The sequence below is a fragment of the Triticum aestivum genome, chromosome 6A (genome assembly GCF_018294505.1).
Source record: "Triticum aestivum cultivar Chinese Spring chromosome 6A, IWGSC CS RefSeq v2.1, whole genome shotgun sequence".
NCBI classification, from domain to species: Eukaryota; Viridiplantae; Streptophyta; class Magnoliopsida; order Poales; family Poaceae; genus Triticum; species Triticum aestivum.
Genome location: NC_057809.1, coordinates 11,388,977 through 11,407,929, shown reverse-complemented (window position 1 = coordinate 11,407,929; position 18,953 = coordinate 11,388,977). Strand labels below are relative to the sequence as shown.

The following is an 18,953-nucleotide window of genomic DNA, read 5'->3' as shown; positions in this document are numbered from 1 at the left end:
GACGAGTGGAACCCCACTGTCAGCCTCTCTGTCATTTCTAAGTGAATCGTTTTCTGGAAGCGCCTTCGGGTAAAATACGCTTTCCCCTCTGGGCTGGCGTATTCAAGACTGGAACGTTTTCTGTTTTTATAAGCTAGCCCCTGGGAACTTTCTGTTTCATTACAGATGAGTCCCTGGACAAAAACCTTTATAACTTTTAAACAGAAAAGTATTTTTGATTGATTCTTTTTCTGTCCTCTTTAAAATTTTGTCTAGTTTTTTATCAGATTTATTTGAAAAATATTTGGAATACTTTTTGTGCACCTCTTGGTATTTACGATAGCGCATATATTTTCTTTATACCGTAGATACCGAAGGAGGTGACGGAGCCGCGAACTTCACCGAGCTAGGCTCCGACTACTCCGAACCAGGCAAGCATGTTTGAACTTTTGATATGATGATTGTTTTGGCATGTTTGCATTAAGTAGTTTATGGCATGTTGATGAACATACCGATGAATGTCCTGTTACCTGAGACGATGAGGCAAGTGAGTTCCATGAGTGGATGGATGTGAGTATGCATGGCCATGTATTGGAATGAGGATGGGTAAGATGGCAGTGTTGTAGCATGCAAGGCTTATGCCAGACTATGTGACTTCAATGTCAACTCGTATCATTCCAGTTCCTTCCATTCTTCCTTCCTTGTACTACCATAGGTTTTCCGTAAGGAATATGGCTTAGTAAGTTGTAAACTGCTTTCCTGGTACACACCAAAAAGGAGAGGCTGTGATGATGGTTCCATGGCCCTGGATTAAAGCCAGTCATCCGGTCAGGGGGTATGGGTGTTTCCGGTTGGGACCGAGAGGGGGGCACCCCTTAGAGCGCGCGTATATAAATTTGATCCCATGCTATTCGAGATTGTGATCTCCCCGTCTCAAAAGTTTTTCTTGGACGATGTCTAGGGTGTTTCCTAGCATCGAGAGGTAGGATGGGTGTGTACTGGTTAGCTGTGTTTTCTCCCGAAAAACCGTAAACGGAACTAGTCCTTCGGGACTACGGAAATCCGTTGGCTGTGGGAAAAATTTTGTACAAACTCTGCAGAGTCATATATTCCTAAAAATCATCTATTCCATGTCCAAGATCGATATTATCTTATCCTGATCAAATGTCAGTTTTGATGACAGAGACTCCGGTGAATCGCATGAGTGCTAAGTCCGGTTAAATGATTATTCCTGTGAATGGACTAACCCATTTATTCTCATAAATTGAATGTTTATTATGAGTATTATTTACTTGTGAATAAAAGCCCTTTCTGCGATGTCGCTCAGACGTCCGACTGTGGCATTGTTGATTTTACTTTCTTTTCAAGCCCTTTATGTGGTGTCGCTAAGACGCCCGACTGTGGCATTTCTTTTAAAGCCCTTTCTGTGATGTCGCCCCGACGTCCGACTGTGGCATTTCTTTTAAAGCCCTTTATGTGGTGTCGCTAAGACGCCCGACTGTGGCATTTCCTTTAAAGTCCTTTCTGTGATGTCGCCCCGACGTCCGACTGTGGCATTTCTTTTAAAGCCCTTTATATGGTGTCGCTAAGACGCCCGACTGTGGTATTTCTTTTAAAGCCCTTTCTGTGATGTCGCCCCGACTTCCGACTGTGGCATTTCTTTTAAAGCCCTTTATGTGGTGTCGCTAAGACGCCCGACTGTGGCATCATTTCCGTATATTTATTTGTTCACCTTTCGAGGCGTCGCTTCAGACACCCGATCGGTCTTCATTTATGTTTTGTGGGATTTCAGGCGGACTACCGCCGTTTCCCTTTTACTTACCTCGTTATGCTAATTTTTGAATATACATTGGTGAATTAATCATGACGCATTCATGCATGCATTTGTTATATCTTACGTCTGAACTGTCTTGCGAGTACTTCCAAATTACTCACTAGCTTGTTGATTTGGCCAGATGCTGACGAAGGCGATCTCATGGATGAAGAATTTGATAGCGAGTCCGACGCCTAGAGGAGTCCCAGTCAGTCTCGTACGACCCTGGATTTGGTCACTGTATTATATCCGCTTCCGCTACCAAATAAATTCATCGAGCCTCACCTCGATGCTCGATGAGATGACAGTTTTAGAGACTTGTATCTCTCTCCCCGCTGTGTTTTTCCACCATCGCCCTATCCTCGAGTCAGTAGTATGCCTCCACACCATTGTGTCATGTCCGCCAATATGTATATTTATTGGCGTGCTTGTAATAATTTGGTTGAGCAACCGTAGTTCGACCCTGTAATATATTTTATGCTACTGGCTTATTGTATCAAGAATTTGTCTACCAGTAAGGAGGATTTCTCTCATATTTTTATTGGAAAACCGGTCGTGACAAGCTTGGTACCAGAGCCAGGCTGACTGTAGGAAGCCACTAGGTGCGATCGCTAATTGGTTATTAGCATGATTGAGCCTTTCCATATTTTCTTGATTGTAGTCATTTTCTGTCAGTCAGCATAAATTTATGATCTGACCATGCAGAATTTTTGCCTACTTTTGTAGATGGCCGACAACAGCTGTGAGTCTCAGACCTTCGCCAACGTGCCCGATGGGTTCGTCAAGCTTCTTTCCTTCATCGTTCAGGTCGCGATGGGGCCATCTGTGCGCCCAGTCTTCACACTCTGCCAGCACCGAGTCAACGACAGTCTGACCATGCACCAGGCCGCGGTGCAGTTCAAGGGAGGACGTGGTGAGTTACGCCGCTTCCGGTTCTTGGGAAGAGCCATGCCTACGGAGAGGCATGCTATGCAGATGGCAGCCCGCGAGGCGATAGCTCGTCTCAGGGATGTCCTCCCCGTGATGAAGACTCGTCGTTACCGTTATCTTCCGTGCCATGTGCCTTACACCTGTCACTACGCATACTCCTGCCCCAGAGGAGAACGAGACGAGGCTTTTGAGATGCTCATTGAGTATCTCCGGGCCCTGGAGGCAGCTTTCGACAACCTGGCGGACGACTTCGTGGCTGCCCGCATGGACTCAGTTCATGGCTGTGCTGCCAACAGGAGGGAGCTCCTACCCACCGCACCGCCACTGACTTTGGTCTCGTCCTCAGCATCTTATACGCCTACTCGTCGCCTACCTTCTACCGAAGAATTCAACCAAGTCATTGCACCCACTCCAGCGCGCACTGCACCACCCTTCGCGCCCACTCCTGTTCGTGTTGTTCCGCCCCTGGCAACCGCTCCGTCCACTCTGCGCAACACTACACGTATGGAGCCTATTAGCGAGGAGGAAGTCGAGTCCCCAACCTCGCTACGCCTCGCCCTCGGCAGGGCAAAGGAGGTCGTCAACATCTCCGCCTGAGTACGCTTAGTCGCCATGTAATGTACTGCCTTGTATGATATGTTTATATGTGCATAGGTTGTGAGAAGTAGCCTGTTTGCGCATCATGTAGGGTCTGGAGAAGTGCACTAGCCTAAATAACATGTCAGGATTATGTACGCATATCCTGAGTGATGTATTGTATAATTATCGCCCGCGTGTAAGATATGTAATGACCAGTCCTTCTCCGTGCGCAATTCGATTTGTTTTCTTAAGTGATCTTGGTCATTTAAATTATTTGTCATCCTTGTGCATTTATGGATTTGTTTTTGCGACCATCTTCGCTTTTCTTATGGGTTTTACAAAATATATCCCCAGAGTAAAAAATGTCTCGTCCTTGGACTCGCTCCATGCCTACTCCGCCAGAGGAAGATTATGACACTCAACCAGGCAACAATTTCACACAAGGGCAGTCGAGTCAACAGAACAGTGAAACGGCACTTTCCCAAATGTGCCGCCTTTATGAACAGAGTCAGCAACAACATCGAGAAATGATGAACCAAGTCATCAACATGGGAAATCACCATGGACAGTATCAGTAGCATTCCAAGTTATCTGAGCTACAGAAGACACGTCCTCAAACATTTTCTCATACTGACAAGCCTCTTGAAGCCGAGGATTGGCTTCGAGATATGGAGAGAAAATTAATTATTACAAAATGTTCGGATCTCGAGAAAGTACTATATGCTCCGCACTATCTCACAGGAGCAGCTGCATCATGGTGGGAGAATTTTCTGCACATGCACCCCAACGAAAATGATATAACCTGGGATGACTTCAAGGAAGGTTTCCGTGGTGCACACATTCCCAAGAGTATTATGAAAATTAAGAAGAGAGAGTTCGATGACCTCAAACAAAGGAACATGACAGTGTCGGAATACAACGGTCAATTTACTCTATTGTCCCGCTATGACAATGAAGAACGTATGACTGAAAGCAAGAAGATGGAGAAATTCCTTGACGGTCTGGCGCCCGCGCTTAAATGCCAACTGGTCGTGCACACTTTTCCTGATTTTAAAACACTGGTGGACAAAGCCATTACTCTGGAAAATGAGAGACGCAGTCTGGAAGATATCCGCAAGCGAAAAAGGGACCAGACTAACCATGCTCGCAATCACCGAAGCAGGACAGATTTTCAAAAGGGTGGGACACACAAATCCTCATCCAATGACTCACGCCCAATCAAGAATTTTCATGCAAGGAACAAGGAATTCACCTATCGCCCCGGCGTTACTTGTTACGCTTGTGGAGAAGAAGGGCACTATGCCAAACAGTGCCCCAAGCCAAGGAACTCAACCCCAAAGCCGAACAACGGCGACAACAATTCAGTGCCCAAGCGAAACAATTTCAATCCCAACAATAACCACAGGAAGGGTCATCTGAACCACGTAACCAAAGAGGAGGCACAAAATGCTCCGGATATCGTACTCGGTACGTTTCCTGTCAACACAATACCTGCAATGGTTTTGTTTGATTCTCGAGCTTCTCACTCTTTCATTTCGAAAAGTTTTGCTTTGCAAAATAATTTTTCGATGCTTCCTTTGGAGAAATCCATGATCATCAAGTCCCCTGGGATTCAGCAAGTTACTCAGAATTACTGTCAGAATGTGGTCATTGAGTTCGAAGGATTGGAGTTTCACGCAAATCTTATTGTGTTGGAAAATAAAGGACTGGATGTCATCCTAGGGATGGATTGGCTAACCACCAACAAGGGGTTTATCGACTGTTTCAACAGGACCGTAATTCTCACACACCACCAAGGGAAGACAATAAGAGTATCAGCCAAGGAAGGAAAAATACCCCGGCAACCGAGAAGGTGGACGTTTCTGAGCTAAACAAGGTTCCAGTAGTGTGTGAATTTCCAGATGTATTCCCTGAAGAGCTACCAGGCATGCCACCAGGCCGAGAGATAGAATTCAGCATTGAGCTCGCACCAGGAACCACCCCCATATACAAGAAACCGTACCGAATGGCACCATCCGAATTAGTTGAGTTGAAGAAACAAATAAAGGAATTGCTAGACAAAGGATACATTCGAGCCAGCTCCTCACCTTGGGGATCACCAATTTTATTTGCCAAAAAGAAGGATGAAACGCTGAGATTGTGTATTGACTATCGAGCACTTAACATGGTCACAGTCAAAAACAAATACCCGATGCCAAGGATAAAGGATTTGTTTGATCAACTCGCTCAGGCCAAGGTATTCTCAAAAATTGACTTAAGGTCAGGATACCATCAATTGAAGGTACGAACGGAAGATATCCCCAAAACAGCCTTCACCTCCAGATATGGACTGTACGAGTTCACAGTGATGCCATTTGGATTAACTAACGCCCCAGCATATTTTGTTCACCTCATGAACAAAGTATTTATGAAGTTTATGGACAAGTTCGTCATGGTATTCATCGACGATATTCTGGTATACTCCAAGACACCAGAAGAGCACGCAGAACATCTCAGGATTGTGCTAGGAGAGCTCAGAAAACACCAATTGTATGCCAAGTTCAGCAAGTGCGAATTTTGGCTAAGACAAGTAGGCTTTCTAGGCCACGTCCTGACCCAAGACGGTATCGCAGTGGACCCAGAGAAAGTCAAGGCCGTACTTGGCTAGAAGTCACCAGCCAGCGTAACGGACATACGGAGTTTCTTGGGAATGGCAGGATATTACCGCAGATTTATTGAAGGATTCTCCACCATAGTCAAGCCTATGACGCAGTTACTCAAGAAAGATAAGAAGTTTGAATGGACAGAAGCCTGCGAGAAAAGTTTCCAAGAACAAAAGCGGAAGTTAACGACAGCACCGATATTAATTGTACCCGACATACACAAGAATTTTGAAGTATATTGTGACGCGTCCAGAAAGGGTCTCGGATGCGTGTTGATGCAGGAAGGCAAGGTTGTCGCCTACACTTCAAGGCAACTTCGCAAGCATGAGGAAAATTATCCCACTCATGACTTAGAAATGGCAGCAGTTATTCATGCACTCAAGGAATGGAGGCATTTCTTACCTGGGAATCGATGTGAAATATATACGGATCACAAAAGTCTCAAATATATTTTCACATAGCCAGAACTAAACTTACGGCAACGACGTTGGTTGGAGTTGGTAAAGGATTATGATGTTGGTATCCATTACCATCCAGGGAAAGCAAATGTAGTGGCCGATGCCCTTAGTCAGAACCCCAGCTCCGGCGAAAACAATATGCACAGCTTGAGGCCCGAATTCCAACAAGAATTTGCCAAGCTCAACTTGATAATGGTAGCAGAAGGCACCATATCAAACTTGGAAATACAACCCGACCTTGTGGGGAAAATTAAAGGAGCTCAGCCCGGTCACACCAGCATCGAAGGCATCAAAAGAAAGTTGAGTATGGGCAAGGCCTCGGAATTCGTCATAGACAATGAAGGAATATTATGGTACGGAGAAAGGCTCTGCGTGCCAAACATAGAAGACCTTAAACAGCAAATTTTAGCTGAAGCCCACACCGCCCCGTACTCGATCCACCCTGGAGGAACCAAAATGTATAAAGATATTCAGGAAAGATTTTGGTGGCACGGTATGAAGAGGGACATAGCCACCTTCATTGCATGTTGCGACTCATGTCAACGCATAAAAGCTGAGCATCAGAGACCAGCCGGACTACTGCAACCGAACAAAATACCTGGGTGGAAATGGGATGAAATAGGGATGGATTTCATTGTCGGACTACCTCAGTCACGACACGGGAATGATGCCATATGGGTCATCACTGACAGGTTAACCAAAGTGGCACACTTTATTCCAATAAAGACGACCCACACCACTCAGAGGCTTGCCAGGATTTATCTTTCCCGCATAGTTTGTCTGCACGGTGTCCCGAAGACTATAATATCCGACAGAGGCACTCAGTTCGTCTCAAGATTTTGGGAGCATTTACAACAGGCTCTGGGAACCCAACTAGCCTTCAGTACCGCATACCACCCACAGACTGATGGACAGACTGAACACGTAAACCAAATTTGAGAAGACATGCTGAGAGCATGTGTCCTCACCTATGGAACCAGTTGGGAAGAAAGCCTGCCATATGCCGAGTTCGCATACAACAACAGTTACCAGGCCAGCCTGCAAATGGCTCCTTTTGAAGCCCTATACGGACGGAGATGTCGTACCCCGCTAAATTGGTCAGAGACCGGAGACAGCCCTATCTTCGGCCCAGACGTGCTCAAAGAAGCCGAGGAAAAAGTCAAGCTAACCAGGGACCGACTCAAGACCGGTCAAAGCCGACAGAAGAGTTATTACGATCAGAAACATCGTGGGGTAAATTTTGAACCCGGTGAATTTGTGTACCTACGAGTATCACCTATGAGGGGACTGCAACGGTTTAAGATTAAAGGAAAGTTAGCACCAAGATTCATTGGACCATTCTGCATAGTGGCACGAAGAGGCACTGTAGCCTACCAGCTAGACTTACCCGAAGACTTGTCCGACATTCACGACGTGTTCCACGTCTCTCAATTAAGGAAGTGCGTAAGCAAACCAGAGAGGCAAGTATCCCATGAGAACATTGACGTACAACCAGACCTCACTTATCGGGAACGCCCAGTAAAAATATTAGAGGAGTCTGAAAGGAGGACCCGACAGAAGAACATCAAGTTTTTCAGAGTTCAGTGGAGCAACCACACCGAAAGCGAAGCAACTTGGGAAAGAGAGGATTTTCTTCGGACAGAGCATCCACACTTATTTGAGGAACAGTTGAAATCTCGGGGACGAGATTTTTCCTAATGGGGTAGGTGTTGTGACACTCCAAAATTTTTATTTGGTTTTCAGCAAAAACTTTGTGGTTTTTGAAAAGAGGCCATTTAAAATTTTTCCAGAAAACCTTCCTCTTAAAAACTTCCTTTTCTTTGGCAAGGTTTTTATTTTTATTCAAGCTATGGTGTTTGATCCTTTGAAACTTCTTCTCTATTGGTTCCCTCTCAAATTTATTTTGGGAGTTTAATCTTTTTCTTTTAAAAAGAAACTCTATGAAAACTTGGGATTTTCATATCTTGAAAACCACCCATGACTTTGTATTTTGCCCATGTGGTAAAACCCCTCCAAAACCTCCCCTCCTCCTTGTAATCAACCTAAGTTCTCTGTCCCAACTAATCCAAGCAAGTTTTGGATTTTATCCTAATTTTCTTTTCACTCAAATCATTTCTAAAAATTATTTGGAGCCTGAGAGTTTTTCAAAGCAAGTACCCTTTTGCATTTGAGTTTTGACCTCAAACCAACTCTCCTGGAAAGTCCTTTGTACCCACAACCCAGAACCATCTTGATCCACTCCTTATCTTTTCAAATTTTTCAAAATTCAGTCTCTGCAAGTTTGGACCAGATTTGCCAAATTTGGTGAAATTCATATCTACACTTCTCCAAAAATTCCACCAAAATTCAGGCAGCCTACTGGAGCAATGAGTAGCCACTCCACCAAAAATCAACTCAAGAAAAAATCCCCAGAGGCCAAAAACATCCTGTCGAACACCTGAGCTGCAATGTTCCTTTGAAATTCAGAAAATTCAAACTTCAGTGTCGTTTTTCGTCCGTCAGCTTCACTCACGCGTTGACAGTGCGCTTGGCGCGTTGCACGCGGCTTATTCTCCCTGGCCAGCACCCCCGCACGCGCGCTTGGCGTCTTCCCAGCGTCGGTGGCGCCCCTGGCCGGCCGCGTCGGCGTGTCTTGCGGCGGCCGAACCCCCGTAACAGCCGACAGGGGACGGAACGGCGGCTCAACGCCGTTCGGCGCCGCCCAACGCCCCTCTGCTCTCCGCGTGGCCTCATGCATGCCAGCGCACGCCCGTGGCACCGTCACCGTGGCCTGTCAAGCACGGGACGTGCTCACTGCCGCCGACGGGCCCGCGCCGCCCCGTTCTGTCGAATTCGCCCATAGCACCAAATCCCAGCTCGATTAGCACCTAAACGGAACCGTGGACCTCCACGATGACGCCCAACGTCCTAATTACCCCCGACCAAGCCCTGCGCCGCCATAACCTTCACCGGGACCCCCGTTCACGGCCACCGCCTCGGGCCGCCTATAAAAAGGGCCCCCGAGCTCACCCTCGAGCACGCACCACCTCTACACCTCACCAAAGCTCTGCCAAGCCACCCGGAGGACCTCGAGGAGGTCTCCTCCCCCAACTCCGGCTGCCCCGATCCGCCTCGGCCTCCACCACGATTCGCTCCGGTGAGGCCATCTCCGGCGCCCAAACCCCGTCAGTTACTCCCTCTAGCACCCAGTAAGCTAACGCCAGCATCAATTTGTCCTTCGCAGCTCTCTCTGACGAGTCCCTCGACCACCCGAGCCACCGTCCGCCGGAGCAAAGCTCGCCGTCGACTGGTACTCGCCGGCGACCACCACCACCACCAACCGACGCGGGAAGGTTCCCTGATCACGGAGGTACCCTCCGATCCCCCTGCCTCGCCGTGGATCGCCGCCGGCGACCACCGCGGCTCTCGGGCGCCGACGAGCTTCGTCCCCCCCCCATTTGAAAGTTTAAACCTGACGAGTGGGACCCCACCGTCAGCCTCTCTGTCATTTCTAAGTGAATCGTTTTCTGGAAGCGCCTTCGGGCAAAATACGCTTTCCCCTCTGGGCTGGCGTATTCAAGACTGGAACGTTTTCTGTTTTTATAAGCTAGCCCCTGGGAACTTTCTGTTTCATTACAGATGAGTCCCTGGACAAAAACCTTTATAACTTTTAAACAGAAAAGTATTTTTGATTGATTCTTTTTCTGTCCTCTTTAAAATTTCGTCTAGTTTTTATCAGATTTATTTGAAAAATATTTGGAATACTTTTTGTGCACCTCTTGGTATTTACGATAGCGCATATATTTTCTTTATACCGTAGATACCGAAGGAGGTGACGGAGCCGCGAACTTCACTGAGCTAGGCTCCGACTACTCCGAACTAGGCAAGCATGTTTGAACTTTTGATATGATGATTGTTTTGGCATGTTTGCATTAAGTAGTTTATGGCATGTTGATGAACATACCGATGAATGTCCTGTTACCTGAGACGATGAGGCAAGTGAGTTCCATGAGTGGATGGATGTGAGTATGCATGGCCATGTATTGGCATGAGGATGGGTAAGATGGCAGTGTTGTAGCATGCAAGGCTTATGCCAGACTATGTGACTTCAATGTCAACTCGTATCATTCCAGTTCCTTCCATTCTTCCTTCCTTGTACTACCATAGGTTTTCCGTAAGGAATATGGCTTAGTAAGTTGTAAACCGCTTTCCTGGTACACACCAAAAAGGAGAGGCCGTGATGATGGTTCCATGGCCCTGGATTAAAGCCAGTCATCCGGTCAGGGGGCATGGGTGTTTCCGGTTGGGACCGAGAGGGGGGCACCCCTTAGAGCGCGCGTATATAAATTTGATCACATGCTATTCGAGATTGTGATCTCCCCATCTCAAAAGTTTTTCTTGGACGATCTCTAGGGTGATTCCTAGCATCGAAAGGTAGGATGGGTGTGTACTGGTCAGCTGTGTTTTCTCCCGAAAAACCGTAAACGGAACTAGTCCTTCGGGACTACGGAAATCCGTTGGCTGTGGGAAAAAATTTGTACAAACTCTGCAGAGTCATATATTCCTCAAAATCATCTATTCCATGTCCAAGATCGATATTATCTTATCCTGATCAAATGTCAGTTTTGATGACAGAGACTCCGGTGAATCGCATGAGTGCTAAGTCCGGTTAAATGATTATTCCTGTGAATGGACTAACCCATTTATTCTCATAAATTGAATGTTTATTATGAGTATTATTGACTTGTGAATAAAAGCCCTTTCTGCAATGTCGCTCAGACATCCGACTGTGGCATTGTTGATTTTACTTTCTTTTCAAGCCCTTTATGTGGTGTCGCTAAGACGCCCGACTGTGGCATTTCTTTTAAAGCCCTTTCTGTGATGTCGCCCCGACGTCCGACTGTGTCATTTCTTTTAAAGCCCTTTATGTGGTGTCGCTAAGACGCCCGACTGTGGCATTTCCTTTAAAGTCCTTTCTGTGATGTCGCCCCGACGTCCGACTGTGGCATTTCTTTTAAAGCCCTTTATGTGGTGTCGCTAAGACGCCCGACTGTGATATTTCTTTTAAAGCCCTTTCTGTGATGTCGCCCCGACGTCCGACTGTGGCATTTCTTTTAAAGCCCTTTATGTGGTGTCGCTAAGACGCCCGACTGTGGCATCATTTCCGTATATTTATTTGTTCACCTTTCGAGGCGTCGCTTCAGACACCCGATCGGTCTTCATTTATGTTTTATGGGATTTCAGGTGGACTACCGCCGTTTCCCTTTTACTTACCTCGTTATGCTAATTTTTGAATATACATTGGTGAATTAATCGTGACACATTCATGCATGCATTTGTTATATCTTACATCCGAACTGTCTTGCGAGTACTTTCAAAGTACTCACTGGCTTGTTGATTTGGCCAGATGCTGACGAAGGCGATCTCATGGATGAAGAATTTGATAGCGAGTCCGACGCCTAGAGGAGTCCCAGTCAGTCTCGTACGACCCTGGATTTGGTCACTGTATTATATCCGCTTCCGCTACCAAATAAATTCATCGAGCCTCACCTCGACGCTCGATGAGATGACAGTTTTAGAGACTTGTATCTCTCTCCCCGCTGTGTTTTTCCACCACCGCCCTATCCTCGAGTCAGTAGTATGCCTCCACACCACTGTGTCATGTCCGCCAATATGTATATTTATTGGCGTGCTTGTAATAATTTGGTTGAGCAACCGTAGTTCGACCCTGTAATATATTTTATGCTACTGGCTTATTGTATCAAGAATTTGTCTACCAGTAAAGAGGATTTCTCTCATACTGGACTCAAAAGATTGGTTTCTTAATAAATATTTTTATTGGAAAACCGGTCGTGACAAAAAACAAATTTGATCTGAGAAGCAGATTATGTCCGGTCACGTTTTGGATGCTGCTATAGAATTTGAACTTAAAATTTTAAAATAGGAATCAATGCCATCATATTTTCCAAATTCTGGTCTCTACTAGCAACCAGTAGGACTTTAAATGTTAGTTGCCTCGTTCACATATCATGCAATAATCTTGCAATCCTTTTGATGCCATCTTAGGTTGCATGATCTCAATAACTTTGTGGCTTTGTGTCTTTAATGAGCTGCAGAAAGGATATTGTTTATTTGATCTGTTTTTTTAATCTTCTGCAGCGATGGCTGGGACAGAACAACACAGTTAGTTGGACTTGCTGCGCTCCTGCTTGATCCGTATTATCGAACGTTCACTGGATTTCAGGTAGAAACGGCAGATACTAGAAACGGCAGATTAGTTTTGATTATTGAAAATCTTTTAGTTTGAGTTCAACATTATATTTTGTGTTTATTTATCTTTTTGCTTGAAATAGAAGAGCATTTTGGTGATGTTTCAGATTAGAACTATAATTTGTTTTGACACCATGCAGCTCCGTGTCAAAAATAATTGCATGCGTCGAAATTAATTGTAACATTCATGCTGTCTAGTACTTTCTATTTTCTATTTTATTTTAATTGTGCTTGCAATAGTGCCAATGTCATTTCTAACATTATAATATAATGAATGACTCACTTTTTGATATATGACACTCTTTCACCACATTATTATAGGCGCTTGTGGAAAAAGATTGGCTAGCTTTTGGCCATCAATTTGCAGATAGGATGGGTCTTCCAACAATAGCTATAGGAGGCCGGCCTGCAAATCCTTCGGTTAAATCTCAGCCATCAGATAATAAAACTTCACCAGTACTGTTGCAGGTAGTCTACTCGCTATTTTTGTATTAATATAAGAATTTCGCTTGCATTGAATTGCACATATTGAGCCATGGTTAAACGCTGAAATTTAGGATTAGGTTGCAACATGCCCCTCACAAATTATGCATGCCAAGAGGTATTTATTTTTATAACAAAATAATGCTCATTGACGGTTTGATATGCTGTTTTTTTACCAATGGGGTTGAGCATTTCAAAACAACATTGCGTGTAGTTATGCTGTCCTTTTAAACTCTGTCCAGATATATAGTTGACTGTGCTGCTATATATATTATCTATACATTTTATGTTTGTCTGTGCAGATACATGTTTTTAATGTGCCTTGTAATTAATATGATTTCTTATTTTTCAGTGGCTTGAATGTATTGCTCAGTTGTTGCGCATGTACCCATCTGCATTTGAGTTCTCAACTGTAAGACTTCTTGTTTTCTGCTACTGTTTGGATATGCTGAAACTAAAAATCTCTTCATGGATATTGATAACCTGAACTTGCTTACAGGTATTCCTGGTTGACTTTATTGATGCTGTGTTATCATGCCGTTTTGGGAACTTCCTATGCAATAGGGAACTAATCTAGCTTGGTGTTTTCATGATTGCATGTGTGCCTTAAATTCAGTTTGTATCAAGTAGCTGATTAGAAAAAGGTGATAGCTGAATGTTATGCATCATGATTCATGAAGGGCTGTGTGTGAACGTACAAAATTCGTTCTAAGTTGAGAAATCGTTCTATATGTTGCCTGGTGCTCAAATCACTCCGAATTATGTATTAGCCTACTTGTGAAATTAGCCTATCAGCTACATATTAGTTTAGTGTATAATCAGTTGCCAATTTGACATTGTGGATCAATCGTTTGCTTGTCCTTGAACTGTGTAACCTTATCGCCATGGGAACTGAAATTCTATGATTGTCTGTCTCCAAGATTGACCTCTCTGGATCATGCACGACATCCTTTGATTTAAAATAAATACAATCTGATTCATTCATCTGTTGTACCTGATTTCCTCTTGATGTTAAAATATCTTGCATTTCTAATTTCTAACTTCAAATGCAAGTGAGTGGGAAAGGGAGCAAGCTGAAGTCGAGAGCTCTTGTCCTTGCATTTGGAAGTACTTGGCTGACCTACGGGCTTCCGGCGGCATCTTTCATGAGCACAGAAATCCCTTTTATAAACCAAGCAAGTATAGTGGGCCCATTGTCCCGCCATCTCCGGCGCTTGCTCCCACCCTTTGGCCTGAATTCTATTTGAGATGGGCTTGTCCACTTGAATTGGAAGTTGGTGTTCGAGAAAGCAAATATATTGAAGCGGTGAAGGTATTTATTTGTCTAATAATTATTTCTATTTTATCTTTCCACAGTTTTCTTTTTGAAATACAGAATCATGACCAAATAGAGTGTGGCTAATTCTAATGTTCCGTGTGGCTAATTCTAATGTTCCCTTACCTGTATTGTTTTCTCATGTGACAAATTGGCAAAGAAGGATGCTGAATCGTTGAGCTCCAAATAATGTTAGCAGAAGAGAACATGACGTGGTCAAGCCAAGTGGAAGAAGAAAATAGTACAGACCATGGGCTCTGGTATTATGACTAGGTGTAGTACACAGCTGCACGAAATGGGAAAGCCGACTGTTTTGATTGACCGACGTCAGTTGTGTAGTCTTGGTTAGCTGATGTCGGCATTAGAAGGATATCCCAACATGACAGATGTTTCGTGGCCTGTAGGGACTAGGGAGACTATTGTCATTACTTTCCTCTTTGGATGCCCACTTACTTGCACTGTCTTGGCTACATTGCTGGGAGCTGGTGCTAAGTGAGCTGTTATAGCACGGAGTCGTGTGTTATGCCTTCCTTATGTTTCAGAATTCAGGTAGACGCGGATGTCCCATCTTGTTCGCGCTGCTAAAATCAGGTAAACGGAGTTGACAACGAGACGCAAAATCGAAGCGGGCTTCAGGGGCAGGCTTATAGTATGCTGATACGAGTTGTAGCACCAAATCCAAGCTTGGCAGACTGATACGAGGAGGTCAGCCATTCATCACACTCCTTGGCTCCTTGCCGACTTGCGCCACTTGGCTCTCCTCGCTTGTCGCTCTTTGGAAAAGGTCTGGTCTGGTCCTTTGCCTCCTCAATCCTTCTACTGCTCTGCTCTATCTTCTCTGCCCCTCAACCTAAATGGTTGTTCAGCATGTGTGACGACACATGATTGTTTCATAAGACCCAATTCTAAGTTTTTATATATGGCCATGACTGTGCTTACTATTGCTTGTCAAATAAATTCCTCTACAAACAACAAACCATGTGAGTGGACACAACCCTTGCCAAAGGCTATCTTGGGTTTTCCTCTGCCGTCACCCCCTCCTCCTCCCGGAGACCCGAACAACAAACCACTCAGACGTTTGCAGGGCTGTTCCATCTGGCACATTCAATGTCAGAGGATATGCCTGGAGAATCGTCTACTACATCAATGGCGTCAACATAGAATTTGTTGATTGCACACCCTTTTCTCTACTTGTTCATCACATCGATGGTGGTGGTGGTCATGATGCTGCTGCTACGAATATGCTAGCTGTCAAGATAAGCTGTAGGTTTAGCCTGTTGGACCAGGTGGACGAACCGGTGCCAAATCAGGGAATTACGTCATATAGATTCATCGAAAGGGGCGAACTAGAAGGCTCGGCATGTCTGAAAGACTATTATTTCAGAATCAGAGCTTAAGAAGCTTGTTTCCTTTGATAAGTTCAAAGATTGAGACTGACGGAAGGCGGTCTGGTCTGCAATCTACACAAATCAATCTGAAAGCAGCTTCAAGGATTGAGCCAACGCACCCTATATGCACAAAATAATTTATTAATCGTAGTGATCTAAATGGTATTATATTTCTTTATAGCAGGTGGACAATAAGGTCGAGATTACAGACATGAGTAAGGAAATGATTTGTTTGGAATTTTTCAGATATGTAGGAGTAATATGCACGTAGAGTTGAAAAATGCTGGTTTGGTCTCCTTATGTAATCCTCTTTTTTGAAAAAAAATCATTGTAGCCGTAACTCAAATATTATTGCGCATTAGCATCCATCATGACTACATCGTATGTTTGCTATCCACCTTACTAAATAAACAGAAAAGAAATATACTCCATCTCAGAGACATGTTGCCATACAATTTCCACATTAGTTTTCATACATCCTAATTGTGTTGCTGTTAAAGAAAAGTATGTGAAGCAGTACTCCAACAGACCTATTGGGAGAACCTCTTATCTCAACAACAGCTGTGTAACATGACTTCCTTCCAAGTGCTAGACTAGCCACAGTGGGGAGTAACTCAGACTAATAACATGCATATGTTACTAGTCTATGTTACTATCTTTATAATAGGAAGTAACATATATGTGATGCCATGCAACACTTTATTTATTAGGTTGTAGACTCATCTTGCCTTGATATGTGTGATGTTACTCATACTATTAGACTACCCACAGTGGGAGTAACAGGCTAGTCATAGTGGGGAGTAACTTAGAGTAGTAACAGGCACACGTTACTAGTCTATGTTACTATCTTCATAGTGGGTAGTAACATGAGTGTGATAACATATATATATATATATATATATATATATATATATATATATCTTCATTTATTACTTTGTAGATTCATTATGCATTGGGAAGCGCTATGCGATGGTAACATAATTATGTTACTCTATTTGCCTCTCTCCTCGTTGATTACTTGACACATCATCTTATTTGCTTATGTGGTGTATATGTTACTACATATGTTACTCCTACTATGACCAGCCACATAGGTGGTAACATCACAATATCTAGATAAAATAGATGATGTGACAAATAATTAATGAAGAAAGAGAAGCATGTGGTAACATAGCTAGTTACTAGTGGTATGATTAGCATCACACATACCAAGGCAAGATGAGTCTATAACCTAATAAATGAAGTGTTGCATGACACCACACATATATTACTCCACACTATAGAGGTAGTAACAGACTAATAACATAGTAACATATGCATGTTACTAGTCTAAGTTACTCCCCACTGTGGCTAGTCTTAGTAACTAGCTATGTTACCACATGACTCTCTTTCTTCATTAATTATTTGCCATATCATTTTTGCCTAGATATGTGTGATGTTATCATCTATACTAGTAGAGTGCTCGTGCGTTGCTACGGGCAATAATGTAATTGAATGGATAAAACAAATAATTAAATACGATAGATAATGTTAATGGAACATTTTAGAATGGCAACATTGATCTCAGCACACCGCAAGCTTAGTTCAAAACTTAATGGGGTTCCATAACCAAACTTATCCAAAGAGGACGACAACATGGCCTGCATTCTCCATTTTAGTGTTGCCAACATAAGGAGACCTATCTGCCTAATAGTATCTAACTCAAACACAAACTGCATATCATAGAATCTCCTTTAAGACCGCTCCGTATATTCCTCGTCTCCATGTTCAAACATAGCCACGAGGGCCTCAGCGACTTGATCTGCTTTAATGCACCCACCCTCCAAGTGTTCCACCTCTCAGGAGCAATTGTCCTGCTGTAAACAACTGTTAGGTGTTTCATCTTCTTAGGTAGTCCCACGAATCCACTTGTCAGACAGTCCAATCAATCCAAAAGAAATAAAAATCATTTATAATTAGTAAACAATTACAGTGGAAAAGGACAAACAACAATAGGATCTTGAATAAAAAACTCCACATGCACAAGTGAATTTTTATAACAGCAAATCCTCTCCCATTCTCCACATTCGTTTACGAAAGTAATTCAAAATATATAGTACCAATCCAAAAAAATGGAGTCTAAAAGAACCGGATCGTCCTACATCTATGGCAAAACTGCCTGCTTGCAGTTGAGATAATGACTTTCTCAAAATGACAAATCCTCCCAAAGTGATAAAAAAGTAGGCTAATTAATGTTTTCAACTGAAGACGGCCAGGGCTTAAACCAACATTTTTTGGCATGCTGACTTTTAGTTCTAATAAAAAAGAAAAGAACAAAGAACGCAATAAAAGCGGCAAAAGGAAGTATGGTGCAAAAAAACTCCATGGCAAAACTTTTTATACTGATATCAAAAGTTGCGTCTCAGATTATGTATTCTTTGTGTTGTTCTTTTTAAAACTACACGCTCGCAAGGAAGTATAAAAACAAAAATATATCAGTAAGTACATACCTTGCAACATAAGGGTCAATTCATTACATTTTTTTTATCGAAAAAGGCTTTCGCCTCACTTTATATATAAAGCAACCACCAAGTAACAAGAAAGGAAAAGAAAAGAAAAATAAAATTGACAAGATACAAACACTATAGAACAGCAAACACTGGCCTCAGATCATGCCAACAACACGACCGCGACAAGTGGGCAATTCGTCACAGGAGGAAAGCTACGCTCCATCAACTCCCTGTTGTCCCACCTTCCGTCGTTGCCTCCGAAGAGGGCACCCCTGCCCTCTTGTCTTGAATCGGAGGACGCCGTTCCACTCACAGGAAAACATACGCCGCCACCATCTCCAGCCAAGACCAAGAAGCCCGCACCACTGCCGAGCAGGAACACTACCGAAGAATTGACAAAGCACCACCGCGTCGAGCCCCTGAACCCCCTGGACTCCCAAGGTGGTACTTTCACGAAGTAACCGATGCCGATGCACCGTCACCACCCAATCAAGAGATTTTAGGTTTTGTCGCCCGGGACCAGGGGCGGAGGGCGGGGAGACGTTCTCGATGTCGCCCACCAGAGGGAGAAACGGCGCCGAGAGCCGAGAGCGTCGTCGACATCGTGACTGCCGACTGGCACCGCCAG

The 18,953-nt window shown here is 44.0% G+C and overlaps 1 protein-coding gene across 1 annotated transcript in view; it reads left to right on the top strand.

The window, feature by feature from the left end:
* The window catches only part of LOC123129290 (phosphatidylinositol-3-phosphatase myotubularin-2-like), an 18,164-nt gene extending 4,454 nt beyond the window's left edge, over positions 1-13,710 (top strand). Inside the window, exons 8-11 of the mRNA XM_044549516.1 lie at positions 12,540-12,624; positions 12,972-13,118; positions 13,486-13,545; positions 13,633-13,710. Coding sequence (XP_044405451.1) covers positions 12,540-12,624; positions 12,972-13,118; positions 13,486-13,545; positions 13,633-13,710 — 370 coding nt within the window. The remainder of the gene's footprint in view (positions 1-12,539; positions 12,625-12,971; positions 13,119-13,485; positions 13,546-13,632) is intronic.
* The last annotated feature ends 5,243 nt before the right edge of the window (positions 13,711-18,953 follow it).